This window comes from Girardinichthys multiradiatus, chromosome 4 (genome assembly GCF_021462225.1).
Source record: "Girardinichthys multiradiatus isolate DD_20200921_A chromosome 4, DD_fGirMul_XY1, whole genome shotgun sequence".
In the NCBI taxonomy this organism is placed as follows: domain Eukaryota; kingdom Metazoa; phylum Chordata; class Actinopteri; order Cyprinodontiformes; family Goodeidae; genus Girardinichthys; species Girardinichthys multiradiatus.
The window spans coordinates 8529048-8544222 of NC_061797.1; the positions used below are offsets into that span (position 1 = coordinate 8529048).

Consider the following 15175-nt stretch of genomic DNA (forward strand, 5'->3'; position numbering starts at 1 on the left):
GATTAGCATTTCTAACTGTAAATATCAGTCTGTGTTTTCCCTAGAACCGAGATTTTAAAATTTACTAAAGTTTGGTAACATTTACAATTGAGGATGTTCTATAATAAGTTTAAAAGCTCAAATGGATAAAGCAGAGCAGTGTTTCTCAAATTCATTCAGCATTCATGTTATCTGCTGTCAGTTCCCGGTCCATTTGCTCTCTTCGCCTATTTGTGGGTATGAATTGACATCCCGTGGCAGATGGCTCCTTTACTTTAAAAAAAAAAAAGGGATATAAATGGCTAAAACTAAAAGAAATACAGAACGTTGAAGGAAGAGTATAACCAGTTGACATGCCAACATTGAAACTACAGCTTTTCTTTAAAAAGCGGCTCACATCTATAGTTCTTTCCATGACTTCATTTTCAAAAACTTAACTGACACTGAAAATAACTCACTCTGATTCTTCTTTCAACTACAACTTTCACACCAAAGAGAGTGGTCATAAGCAGGGCTTGGTAACTCTTAAGCATTGGCATTCACTGATTGTAAACAAAGAAACTAGAATTGATATTTTTCAGTTTCAGACCAGCCAGTTACTGTTGAGGGGCAGTCAAGCTGAAAATCACCTGATTCCACTGAACAGCCCATTCCGTGATGCTAACCTACACATTTTATATGACATTCAAGTCATTGTACTCAATATATGCTCATTAGTAATTTGTTGGTCTTCAACAGGAAGAGTGAAAACCTAATATGTCAGATTGAAATGAGAAGCAGCACTTCCTTCAACTGACTGCTCCTCCTAAATGCTAAATGGGCCAGTTCTCATATAGTGCTGTGTTCTGCAACTTCACTGAGTGATGAATTCCAAAAGTAATATTAATAATTACTTCTCCCTTTCACAAACTCTGACACATCATGGTTCATAAACTTAACTCAAAACAGATTCCAGATTGAATCTCTAATTGCTTTTTCAGCTGACTTTTTAGCACGTGTCTGTAAGCAATATGATTAAATAATGGTGGAGTTACATTAATAAGGAATGAGATGGAAATTGACGGCTCATAATTTTGGAAAATAGAACATAATAAACAACTTTGACGAAAGGGAGCCTCATAATTTATGTACATAATTAGAATGAGGACTTGGATCAACAAAGTGAACTCCAACCCCAGCATACAGTAGGTGTCACAATCCCAAAGCATCTGCAGCAGTGACGTGGAAGTACGCTGAATAGACATTCTGAGGATTAGCATTCACGTTTTGTTTGAGTCGGGAGTGCTCGCAGATGGCTCATTCAAGTGAGGTAGATGTTTTAATGAATGTTAATAGGAAATAAAAGGTAAGAAGAAAACAACCATTAGAATGCGTTTGACACTTGCAGCAACACATTGGAAATGAAACGGGTTCAATAAATAAATAAACATCATGCCCCAATTCATCACTTGGTTAATGGTCGGTGAAGTAAAAAAAAGGAGAAAAAAGTAGGGAAAATATCTATGGAAATGAGTGTTTGTCTATCTTCCCTTCTCGGTGATTAGGAATTAATTTGAATAATTAATGATGATCAACAGAGATGAGAGTGTTGCTGCTTGTACAAAGTCTGAGTGAATGTGTATGCATGACACACTGTTTTGTGTGTGTTACTCTTTTTGCACTTACTGATTCATCTGTGTGCATCACTAGAAGGGAGGAAGGTCTACCCTCCTGTTGCGAGTATGTGAGTAAGTGTGCTACATACTGTTCATTTCACTGTGTGAGGTGCAAATGCTGCTTATGCATTTTGTAATTTGGGATGTAAAAATAATAAATTAGAAAAAGATACTTGGAGTGTACCAATGAGTGCAAGTGTTCCAAACCTTTAGGGTACAGATGTTACAGTTCATGTCACTGGATTAACAATACATAAGCACTCCACACCAAATCAATGCAAGAATGGCTGGTGGTGATGAGCTTTTTACATTTTGTTACACTTTTATTACCAACACTCTGAATTCAAACAAACACTCCTTGAATTTTGGAACTAATCAAATATTGAGCTTGACATATGGGTTGGTACATTTGTCATATAATAATTGTTGGGACCCACAGCCATGGATTTCAACATTAAGCTCCGGTACGAACTCTTCTGGAACTCTTCAAAATAAATTGTATTAACCTACTTCCGGCACAACTTAGGAATCGGGGGTAACAGTGGACTTCCCATGATGCCTCTGTCTGAATAAGAGCACCCCCTCTCCAACAAGCCAATCTCTTTCCACACGGCCTCTAGTGGGACCGGTCAGGGGAGGCCCAGCGCGCTGATGTCTCTTTGCTGGCAAACAGACATAAACTCTTCAAACTGGATCCAAGAGTGTCATACGATCATCGATCATATGCAAAGATAAGTACGAATGAAATACTGTCTGTGTATCCGGTATTTTCATTCATGAACGGGGGTAATTAGGTACAAGCATTGCTTGACTTTCTCTCCGAGCCCTGTAGGAGCGGACAGGACGGGCCGCCCAGCTACAGCTCCGGAGCTAACCCTTTTGTTCAGAGCGAACGCACCTTCAACCCCCGCGAAGCTACCGAGCTAACCGCTTGTTGACTGTGGATACCTTCTTCAAACTGCATCGTCGCTTGGACAACATTCCTCACCACAATTCATGAGGTTAAGTGTTTGGACAGAATAATATAGATTAACAGTTAGGATGAAATGATCTAAACATTTTTCATTTTATGAAGTTTTGTTTGTGTAAAACAGGGCTATCTTAATGCTAGCAGGCTATCTGCAGCACACGTGCCCTGTTTGTGTTCTTTGTATGTTTTTAAAGTTAAGACAAACTTTATTTAAAGGGTGATTTTAAACAGAACATTGATCATAACACGCCGTCCGTGCTTATGCATTTTAACCGTTTTACTAACCCTGGTATTTTAAAGGTATGTGTTGATTCTGGTGCTAAGCTATTAGCTTCTTTGTTAGCTCAACTGCTAACTGGTAAGAACACGTGCTTGCTACCAAAGAGTATTTAACAGAAAGGTTGTTAGTTTTAGAGTCTATACCCTCTACAGGGTACTCGAGGGTTCATGGGAGTTTGCCCAACCGGTCCACATGTGTTTTGTGGACCTGGAGAAAGCATTCGACTGTGTCCCTCGTGATGCCCTGTGGGAGGTGCTCCAGAAGTATGGAATCGGTGGCTCTTTACTAGGGGCCATCTGGTCTCTGTACAAGCGGAGCAGGAGTTTGGTTCGCATTGCCGGCATTAAGTCGGACCTGTTCCTGGTGCATGTTGGACTCCGGCAGGGCTGCCCTTTGTCACCGGTCCTGTTCATAACTTTTATGGACAGGATTTCTAGGCGCAGCCAAGGGCCGGAGGGGGTCTGGTTTGGGGACCAGAGGATTTCGTCTCTTCTTTTTGCAGATGACGTGGTCCTGCTGGCCCCCTCTGGCCAAGACCTACAGCATGCGCTGTGGCGGTTCGCAGCCGAGTGTGAAGCGGCTGGGATGAGGATCAGCTCCTCCAAGTCCGAGGCCATGGTTCTCGACCAGAAAAGGGTGGCTTGTCCTCTTCAGGTTGGAGGGGAGTTCCTGCCTCAAGTGGAGGAGTTTAAGTATCTCGGGGTCTTGTTCACGAGTGAGGGAAGAATGGAGCGGGAGATTGACAGATGGATCGGTGCGGCTCCCACAGTAATGGGGGCGCTGTGCTAGTCCGTTGTGGTGAAGAGAGAGCTGAGCCGAAAAGCGAAGCTCTCGATTTACCGGTCGGTCTACGTTCCTACCCTCACCTATGGCCATGAACTTTGGGTCATGACCGAAAGAACGAGATCCCGGATACAAGCAGCTGAAATGAACTTCCTCCGTAGGGTGGCCGGGCACTCCCTTAGAGATAGGGTGAGGAGCTCGGCCATCCGGGAGGGGCTCGGAGTAGAGCCGCTGCTCCTCCACATCGAGAGGAGCTAGTTGAGGTGGCTCGGGCATCTATACCGGATGCCTCATGGACGCCTTCCTCGGGAAGTGTTCCAGGCACGTCCCACCGGGAGGAGGCCCAGGGGACGACCCAGGACACGCTGGAGGGACTATGTCTCTCGGCTGGCCTGGGAACGCCTCGGACTCCCCTCGGAGGAGCTGGAGGAGGTGTCTGGGGAGAGGGAGGTCTGGGCGTCTCTGCTGAGTCTGCTGCCCCTGCGACCCGGTTCCGGATAAAGCAGAAGACGACGAGTATGAGTTGTTAGTTTTCAAGCTAGTGAATAATAGTCCCTAAACATCATTTGCTAGATTTGATAACTAAACACCATTAAGCCCCATTTCTCCAGAAAGATTTGGCTCGTTTCCAAAATACTCCCTTAATAATTTTTCTTCAAATATTATTTGAATAAATAAAGGCAGCTAATTAGACACCGTTGAGAATTAGTCATCCAGAAGGTTGGTTTTATTCAGCAGATCATTCTTTAAAATATTATTTCATTAAAATAATATTTCATCTGATCTTGCATTGTGAATGGTTGTCTAAATGTTGCTGATTATTTCCTAAGTTGGTTCCAAGACTAACTTATCCTTGGTTCTCAAACATAAACATTGCATGGTAATGTTGCATCTCGCTTGGTAGTTTAGTTGGATTCTTTTGCATAGTAAAGAGTTTGTTGATTGAAATATATTTGACTTTGAGTTGACTTATTTTTGTTAATAAATTCTTGTATTTTAAGAAATTGTGTGAATTCATTCCATATATGTGCAGAGTTTATGCTGTTCAATAATGTCAGAGCTCGTCTCACACCTTTCTATTTTGTCCTAATACCATCGCCTTACTGGGCTGGTATTCACAAGACAACCCTTAACAGACCAAAATATTATTTGATAAAATATTAATATTAAATATTTAATAATATTCTCAGATTCATAATTCCAACATAATATTACTACTGTACTGTACTGTACTCACTCTCCTACTTTACAGGCTAAACCTTTTATAACAACAGAATTATGCTCTGGTCAAAAAGAGTGAAAAAAACCAAGCACTGTGCATTTATATCTTTGTCGTTGTATTAAATCTGTAATGAACTTTGATACTCAAACTGGGACACACACTTAACTGTTGTCATACATACATTTGACCCCGTTTAATTTAAACTCATTCCTTTATGAGAACTTAAGAACATCACCAAACAAATTTGTAAAACAAAACCCTCAACAGGTGAAACAGGAGTAGAATTAGAAGTGTAATTTCAGAGGTTTAACAACAAATATTGCCTCCACAGTGTGAGATACACCTTCATTTAAGACAGTGTCCTTGTGTATGTATAAAGAACAGGATTTGTAATAAAAAAGAAAAGGAGATGCTCATGATAATAATCACAGATATGTTTTAAAATTATCACAAAAACAGTAGAATGTCTGAAAAAGTAATGCACTTGAGAGCTAAGGAACACTAAGATACATACATTCCAATTAATCCTAACCATTGAACAGTACAGTCAGATTCAGTTATTTATTCAAATTGGATAAAAAGTTTTTATATTTAAGGAAACCCAGCAGATTGCATCGAGTCAGAGATTTGTAGCAGTCACTCCTCCTGGATGAGCATGTAGAGACAGTGGGCAGTCACTGGCGTTGACTTTGCAGCAATCCCTCATACTGAGCATGCATGTAGCGACAGTGGAGAGGAAAAACTCCTTTTAACAGGAAGAAACCTCCAGCAGAACCAGGCTCAGTGTGAGCGGCCATCTGCCACGACCGACTGGGGGTTTGAGAGAACAGAGCAGAGACACAAAGACAACAAAGAATCACTGATCCAGGAGTACTTTCTATGGGAAGGAAAAGTAAATGTTAATGGATGTAGCTCCTTTAGTCATTTCACCTTGAAAGAATGCATGAAACAGATAAACTCTGACCCAGTTTTCAAAGTTAGAGTCTGAAAGAGAGCACATATAATTAGTTACAGTAAAAGCTCAGTCAATTGCTATATCTAGGACAGAGAAAGGGTTAAACACTAAAAGACAGGGCCATGTGGATCATCGGTAGAAGGTGAGCATTAAGTTGTTGCCAGCGAGATCTTGGACACAGAGTCAGGACAGGTGTAGCTTCTAGGAAGAGAAAAGACAGAGAACAAAGTTAAAAGCTGAAATAACAGCAAATAATGCAAAATTGGACAGTAGTGTGAGAATGTAGCGAAGAGGGTGAAAGTGGTCGTTATGTCCTCCTGCCACCTAAGCCTATAGCAGCATAACTACAGAGATAGTTTCCGTTTCAGTTTATTTATATAGCGCTTATTTACAACAATGTCATCTCAAGGCACCCCACAAAGGGTCCGGAACGGAGCGGGGCCGCCGGGGAGGCCAGTCCAAACCACTGAGTGCCAGAGCCTGGCCACCCCAAAACGGGCCACGTGTAGGCGCACTAAATAAAATGATAAACTGTTAAAGTTTGTCCATTTAGAGCCCATTGATGGTCATTGTTATACTAAAAACCACAAGGATTGGGATACCTCCCTCTGTCAGACTGATTATAACCATTGGAAAAGAGAAGGGGTCATTCACGTAGCAGAAATGGAGGGTGTGTTTGCACCTCAACCATAACTGAGGCTGAACCTTACTCCCCCTTACTCCATCCAACAGGGAGGGAGGAAGGTGTGGGTAAAAAATAAGGAAGATAGCTCAGGGTAACCTAATCCACTCTAACTATAAGCTTTATCAAAAAGGAAAGTTTTAAGCCTAGCCTTAAAAGTAGACAGGGTGTCTACCTCACGGACTAAAACTGGGAGCTGGTTCCACAGGAGAGGAGCCTGATAACTAAAGGATCTGCCTCCCATTCTACTTCTAGAGACTCTAGGAACCACCAGTAAACCTGCAGTCTGAGAACGAAGTGCTCTGTTAGGAACATATGGAACAATCAGATCTCTGATGTATGATGGAGCTAGATCATTATGTGAGGAGGAGAATTTTAAATTCTATTCTGGATCTAACAGGGAGCCAATGAAGGGAAGCTAAAGTAGGGGAAATAAGATCTCTCTTTTTAATTTTCTTCAGAACTCTTGCTGCAGCATTTTGAATCAGCTGAAGGCTTTTAACTGCATTTTGTTGACATCCTGATTGTAAAGAATTACAATAGTCCAGCCTTGAAGTAACAAATGCATGGACTAGTTTTTCAGCGTCACTCCTGGATAGGATATTTCTAATTTTGGCAATGTTCCGGAGGTGAAAGAAGGAAATCCTAGAAACCTATTTAATATGGGATTTAAATGACATGTCCTGGTCAAAAATAACACCGAGGTTTTTTACGTTATTACTGGAGGTCAATTTAATGCCATCCAGGTTAAGTGATCGACTAAGCAGTTTCTTTTTTAAAGATTCCAGTCCAAAGATGACAACTTCTGTCTTGTCTGAATTTAGAAGCAAAAAATGTAAAGTCATCCAAGTTTTTATGTCTTCTAGACATGCTTGTAGTCTATCTAACTGGTTGGGTTCATCAGGATTTATGGATAAGTAAAGCTGAGTATCATCAGCATTACAGTGAAAAAAAAACACTGTGTATAAATACTTTAAATACTAAAAATACTTTAATCTAAAGCATTCCATTGTAGCTTTGGCTGTATGTTTAGGTTGTCGTCATGAAAACTGAAGCCCCACCCCATTCTCAAGTCTTTCGCAGCATCTGATAAGTTTTCTTCCAGGATTGCCCTGTCTTTAGCTCCAACCATCTTTCATTTAACTCTGACCATCATCTCTGAACCTGCTAAAGGTGCTGCCACCACATGACTGTTGTTCTGTATTGTTTTTCTGTCACACATAGGCTTTTGCAAGTAGTATGAAAATATATTTTTTAGTTCTAACAAACAGGAACTCTTTCCTTTGCATGTTTGATCTGTCTCATATATGGTTTTTGACATACTGGAAACATAACTTCTTACAGCTTTCATTCACATGTGGCTTTCTTCTTTACAGTATTCAAGAGATCAGATGTGTGGAGTGCATTACTTATTCATTGTCCAGATTCTCCCAGTTGAGCTGTGGTTCTCTGCAGCTCATCCAGCCTTAATTGGGGCTCTTAGCTGCTTCTCTGATTGCTGCACTCCTTACCTGACCGGTCAGTTTACGTGGTCAACAACGTCTTGGTAGATCTATCGTTGTGTCATTCTTGGTGCATTTTCTGATCATCAAACCGTGAAGAGTGCATATTGTTTTATAACTTTTATAACTGCTTTAAACATCTCCCAAGCTTGATCTCTGACTTTTCTGCTGTGATCCTTGGTCTTCATGATGCTATTTGTTCCCTAATGTTGTCTTCTTCTTCTAGTGCCCTCAAAGAACAGCTGGGTTTATACTTAAAATACATTACACAATGATGGAATGTAAGTCCAAACTAGATGATTTCCAAAAGAAATTGGAACGACTGGATTTTATTTAGTTGTATCAGAGTAAATGGACGTACATATAAATGCATGCTGCAGTTTTTAGTGTTTTTATGTAGAAAGCAGTTTGAAAACCATGTATACATGTTCCTACAAATTCACAATCATTCTATACTTTCAAACATAAAATTCCAATAAATTAAATTAAAGTTTGAGATTATAAAACTAATACTTGTGCAAGGGACTTTATTTAATTCACCTATTCATATTGGAAAATATTATGTCAGTGCAAAATGTAACTCAAATTGAGTCAAATTGCAGCTTTATATTTGTGGTACATTAATCATATATGATGTCTTAGGCTTACATTAACAGGGAAAAAAGACTTATTGTGCAACAAAAAAAAGACTTTTGTGATGAACCCATTCACTGCAATGAATCATTTTAGCCTTGTTTAGTGGAAAACAACAGCTGGGTCTATTTTTGAAAGAGCATTCTTTTGCACCTTGACAATAGGAAGTTGGGAAACAGCACAATTTAAAAATAATGACTCAATTTTTAACTATCAAATTTTCTTCTGCTTTAGCAATGGAGCCATTGTGTTGATAGTAATGGTTAATAATAGCATTCAGATAGTTTCTGTTCTTTTTTATCCAACTTTTCTTCCTGCTTTGGCTACAGCAGCTGTGTTCTTATAAATAATATAATTTTTCTATAAATTTAGGATCATAATTTTTCTTTTTCTTAAATAGTTGGCTCCAACTCCATGACTGTCAATGGTCATCTGAGGATATGTGTCAGATAGCCAACAGGTAGTCTCCGGTTAAGTGATGGTATAAAACTTAAACGAGAGGAGAAAATGAAAGGTACATTGCAAGTTTAAAGCCTACAACCTCTGACCTAACAAAGTCACATGAAAATTAAAAAAATATGAAGAAAATATATTATAGTATTAACAATGCATGATGGCTTTTAAAAATGTGCATACACCCCTTAAATGCCAGGTTTTTGACAATTACAAAATAAAGACCATAATGAATTAAAATCTGCCATTTATTTTTTGCAATGTAAAAGAATAACAAATAACCGGGTTAGAAGTGAAATGTGCAATAACCACTTAAAGGTGGTTTTAAATAAAAACTTTGATGAAGTATCTTTTCATTTAATATCAGGTTTAACATCAGCTTTCAGCCAGTGACGGCACTCTGAATTTGTTGCACCCTTATTCTGACTGATATCTTTGTGCAGTAAGATCTTTATCATCCTTTGTAACCTCTCTGCAAATTATAGCTTTAGGTAAAGGATTCAGTTGATTACATGTCATGAAAGTCCTTTTAGAACAACTGAACCTTATTTACAATTAATTAGATTGTTGCTGTCTGATTGCAGGTATGAACTCAAGAAGACTGAAGGTTGAAAATAAACCAAAAGGTCATTAACAATATGTTAGTTTAAGAGTGCTTCAGGGCTATTGCAGCTAATTCTAATATATTTGAATGTAATAAATGATTGTACTATTATTATTTTTTGCACAGGAAAAGTGTTAGAATATAGAATAAAAGGAAAGAAATCCAACAAAGGGCTTTCACCTCAAAGAGGTGTATGCGCCTGACGTTGATCCAGGTGTTGTATGTGAGGTTGTGAAAATCATCCTATTGATTAATAATACTCACAGTTAAAGGGCAAAAATGTCTTGCTCTTGGATAAAAAACGGTAATATCACTGGCTTAATTGTCTTTTTGAGACGGTTCTAAAGAAATCCACTCAAAAACACAGTTTTGAGTTGCTTCTCAGCTGACTTGTCTGTTATGTTTAGACACAATGGGGGTTGAAGAGATTAACATGTAGGTGCCTGTATTTTTTCTGAAGAACTCATAGGTCATGTGAAGTGACTCATAAAGCAAAAAACATTTCTGCTCATAAGTAGGGGAACACTAGACAAGAGTCAAAGAGAATAACACTTTACAACATCAAAAGGTCTGGCTTTTATGAGATAAAATACAAAGAAATTAAATGAAGACTGTCTTTTTACTTTAGGTATTTTCCTTTCTTTGAAAATACTTTCACAACATGTTTTTGCTAACCTTTACCACATTAATGATTATAACTATATTGAAGATTTTAGTCACCACACAAAAAAAAACAATTTCTTATGAATGGTGAAAACGATCTCAACTTTCAAAAATCAAAAACAAAAAAGTCATATAACATTGGGGGGGGGGAAAAACTCCAAAGAGAGAGCGAGAGAGAAAGAAAGAAAGTAAGAAAGAATGTGTAACTCTTTAGACGGTAAAAGAAAAGTAGAATTCTCTGAGGTTTAAATGTCCCCCCAGTGCATGCGTCGGTTTTGTCCGGGTACTCTGGTTTCCTCGCATAGTACAAAGACATGCATGTTAGGGTAATTAGGAACTCTTGTTAGAGAGGGCGCATCGTTGTCTATTCTCTGTGCCTCTCCATTGGCCCGCTAACGAACAGATGACCTATCAAGAATGTACACTACCTCTGGTCTGCTGACCAGTAGAGACAGGCTACAGCCCCCCTGCAACCCTTAAGAAAACAGAGCAGGTAGAGAAAATGAATGAACGTTTTCTCATAACAGATATTCAGATATGTGACTTTTATTTTTTTCTCGAATAAAAAAAGCTATTCCAACAGCATGATGTTGCCATTACCATCTTTCACCATGGAAATAATCAGTCCAGGGTCATGCGCAGAGTTTGTAATGCACATAGAATTGAATGTAGGCCAAAACATTCAGGAAAGATGGTTCTGCAAACTATTGAATCTGAATACAAATGTACATCATAGCAAAAAAACATATATCGCTTTCCTTCCCTTTTACAATTGTGTACTTTGTTTAAAGTCCCACAGAAATACATTAAAGCTAGTAATCGTAATGTGAAAATACAACCCCAGTTCCAATGAAGTTGGCACATTGGGTAAAACATAAATAAAAACAGAATACAATGATTTGCAAATCCTGTTCAACCTATATGCAATTGAATACATTGGAAAGACAAGATATGTTCAAACTGATTAACCTTATTGTTTGTTGCAAATATTCACTCATTTTGAATTTCATGGTTGCAACATGTTGCAAAAAAGAGTAATGGTTTGAAAACATCCAGGTAGATGGGGAAAAATTTAATCTTACTAATGGGGAAGCCCTGGCTCATGCGCAGTATGACTACAATTAATGCGCGCACACACACGCACGCAACATAAGAGCTGCTGACTAGTTTAAAACCCTCAGAAGACAAAAATATCAACAATAACAATGGCGGATTGCAGAGTACTAACTTGTGCTGCTGACGGTTTCTCCATCTGATGCATCTCCAACAAAGTGCTCATTTTCTCTTTGTTTTGTTAGCAAGATGTTTTTGCGCATGTTGTTGAGTTTCATAAAAACACACTGCCTACTAGTCATGTGGCAAGGGAATTACACCATATTGACATTTACTGTTTTCTGGTGAACAAAGATTGTAATGGAAATGCTGTCATGTAGATGTGAAAACACACACAGAAAGTTATGTTTTCAGTTTATTGATGTGTACGCAGGGTCAGAATCTTTTGATGATATTATGGAATGTAGATGATGAAATCCCTAAATTCCTTGTCATTGTATGTTGAGAAATGTTCTTAAACTGCTAGACTGTTTGTTCAGTCAAAGTGGTAAAACTTGTTTGTGAACGACTGAGCCTTTTTGGGGATGCTCATTTTATATCCAATCATGACACTCACCTGTTTTCTGAATAACTGAAATAAAAACTATAAAGTTTATGAGTTTGAACAATAAATATATTGTCTTTGTATTGTATTCAATTGGATATAGGTTGAATAGGATTTGCAAATCATTGTATTTTTTTTTTCATTTACGTTTTACACAATGTTCCAACTTCATTGGAATGTGGATTGTATATGAAAAAAGTTCAATCGGTATGAAATCCTTGCAATAAAAGATTTTTATTTCTCCACACTTTTTAACAAAAGAATATACTAGTTAAACATATAACAGCAACAAATTGAAATAACCACAATCTTCTGTCGCTGGTTCCAAAGGTCCAGAACAGTTTTGTTGATCCAACAACCCACCAATATTTGAACGTGTTACCCATGTATTGCCGGTTCCTCCAGTGCAGTCATATTCCAATTCACTTCCCTCACATCAGCATTTATTTAGATGATCTTTTCTGTTTGACATCCAAAATAAAAATGCCCTTGAATTTTGTTACCTTTCTAACAAAAAAAAATATCTAGGTGGAAAACACGCAGGCACTGAAAGCAGCCTAAATCTTTACACCATTTCCAAGCATGTTATCATTGTCTGAGGGAGCTCAAGACCAAGGCAGGGTGTCATGCCAAAGCCTGGCTTTTATGAGGGGTTTTATATTCATTTGATGATCTTGTGGGCCTCTGTTTTCTGAGTGGATTATCCATATATGCCACTGCTGAGCCCTTTTTTATATTCAGCACTACGGCAGAGTCAATAAGGTCTGTTCTGCATACAATATTCAAGATTATACAAGACAGACAGCATAATTCACACTCAATCAGAATACAAATGACTGCAGACAGCAGAACAACTCATTGGAAAACAAACAGCTGATTTTCAGGGCTGGGACCAGATCAGTTATGACCACCTTTCTATGCTCACAGACGGCTCTCTTTAGAAAAGCGCAAAACCTGTGTACAATTCTTTGTCCCTGCTTAGTATGACTTTCTTGCTTTTTAAGGTAGTGGTCTAAAATAACTCTCTATATTAGCCAAGAAGCAAGATGTTTATGAACGTTTCTGTTTGCCTTTAATATTGACCCTGTGCTTTCTTGTACATACTCGCATGAGCATCATTAATTTGATGTGCAAAGTACAGTATATCAGTCTTGTTGATAATGGCATTTGTGTGTTCTCAACTGTTTCAATCTGCAGCTACCATAAAAATTGCTCTCCATGGGATGGATCGCGAGATGAGAGAGGAGTACTGTGTGGTCATACAGGCTAAAGATATGGGTGGTCATATGGGTGGCTTGTCTGGAACGACCACTGTGACCATCACACTAACGGACATTAACGACAATCCCCCCAAGTTCTCCAAAAGTATGTGACTTTACAATCACAAAAGTCCCAAATCTAATAAAAATATGCTTTTTCTGTGTATTTCTTATAATTAGGCCAAATAAATGTTTGCTAAGAAATGTTATCAGTCGGCTGCTTGGAAAGTAATTGTGCTAATTTCTGTAATATATCTTAATTGCCCACTACTGTGTAATTTTGGTAATTGTATTAGGATTTCTGGAAACCCAAAAGTGCTATGCATTTCCCTCTGTAGGTTTGTATGAGTTTGGGATCCCTGAAGACCTACCAATAGGGAAGACAGGCGGGAAGGTGAAGGCGAATGATCGAGACATCGGTGAGAACGCAAAGTCGACATACAACATCATAGAAGGAGATGACCTGGGCGCCTTTGAAATTATTACCGATGCACAAATGCAAGAAGGGATTCTCAGGCTAAAAAAGGTAAGACCCAAAAGTTGTGTGCTGTACAGCATCAAGGCAAGCACAACACACCTCACACGAGCAAATTTCACTCATAAACATTCAGATGTCAGACAAGGAATTTCTCAAACCCTCCTAAGGTCTAACATGAGTACAGAGTAATTTCTCTCAGTGTTTCTATCACCTCGTTTTATTATTGGCTGAACGTCACATTCAACAGGCTGGGAGCTTATTTGTCCTCAGCCCACCCGGTAGGATATCAGACCAAGACAATCCAACATGTTGAATTTCCTCAATTTGAGGTCAGAGTGGGCTTGACGTCCTTCCGAGCAGACTAGGTCACTCTTGACACACCACACACACCAAGAAAATGTCAAAAGATTATCTTAACAGTCATCACAATGATCGGAACATGTTGGAAGGGGAAAATCGGGTCAACAGTTGGCATAAAAAGCTTCCTGTGTGAACCAGCCATTAGTAGTGGAACATCAAACACTGCCTAACTTCTTGGCAGTTAAGAAATGTGCTCTTTGGTAAATATTGCTAAAAGTAGAGGTGTAACAACATCTCGAGCAAATAGATCTTGGGATATTAAAACAGAATGTGGGGTGGAGAGAGAAGCACAGGTCTCCAGAGTTGGGAATTGAACCGGAGACAGTTGTGAAGCCTCCATATATGAGTCACACACTCTACCACTACCCTACACCTTAAATCTGATTCACACAGTGATATAGACTTGCTGGGAGCATGTGTGTCTGTCTTGAATTATTATGGGCACCATATATGAAGGTGTGTGCTTTAAGCTTCACAACCTGTATCTCTGTTTGAGACTCTTATTTTGGAGTGAGAAAGGAAGTAGATTTGTCTTGTTGTGCAAATAAAGTCAACTTATAAAGGGCTTTAGTAGACCTGGTCAGCAACACACAGTTACAAAAGCACTAAAAAAGACTGTGCAAATTTTATACTGATTTTGTGGCAGCAATATTGGTACATAATAAAATAATCCCAATCATTAATGTGTTACAGGTTTGTTGGCTTCTCTAAACTGCCATTACTGTGTGTATTCATGGTTATTTGTTCTGTGTGTCATAATGTTTTTCTGTAATGGACTGGTGCCTTGTGCAGGGTGTATTCTGTCTCTGGCTGATTGCCCATAGGAGATAGTACTTACTTACTACTAGTTAGCCCCTTTTGATGCATAGTTCTCCTAGATGAGAAATATCAGAGCATTTTATTATTGCAAGCCCTAATGGTACGAGATTGAGTTACACCCCAAGTAATAAAATTACAGCAATGTAGTAGGTGTTTTTTCTTCAGGTCAGGAGCTTCAGAGGCTATTGTCTAGATGTCATTGTTTGCCAGTGGGTATTTAG

The 15175-nt window shown here is 38.9% G+C and overlaps 1 protein-coding gene across 3 annotated transcripts in view; it reads left to right on the top strand.

Annotated features, from left to right (window-relative positions):
• The window catches only part of cdh8 (cadherin 8), a 122352-nt gene that overhangs the window by 59302 nt on the left and 47875 nt on the right, over positions 1-15175 (top strand). For all 3 annotated transcript variants that reach the window (XM_047363776.1, XM_047363774.1, XM_047363775.1), the window contains exons 3-4: positions 13236-13403; positions 13636-13823. In XM_047363776.1, coding sequence (XP_047219732.1) covers positions 13236-13403; positions 13636-13823 — 356 coding nt within the window. The remainder of the gene's footprint in view (positions 1-13235; positions 13404-13635; positions 13824-15175) is intronic.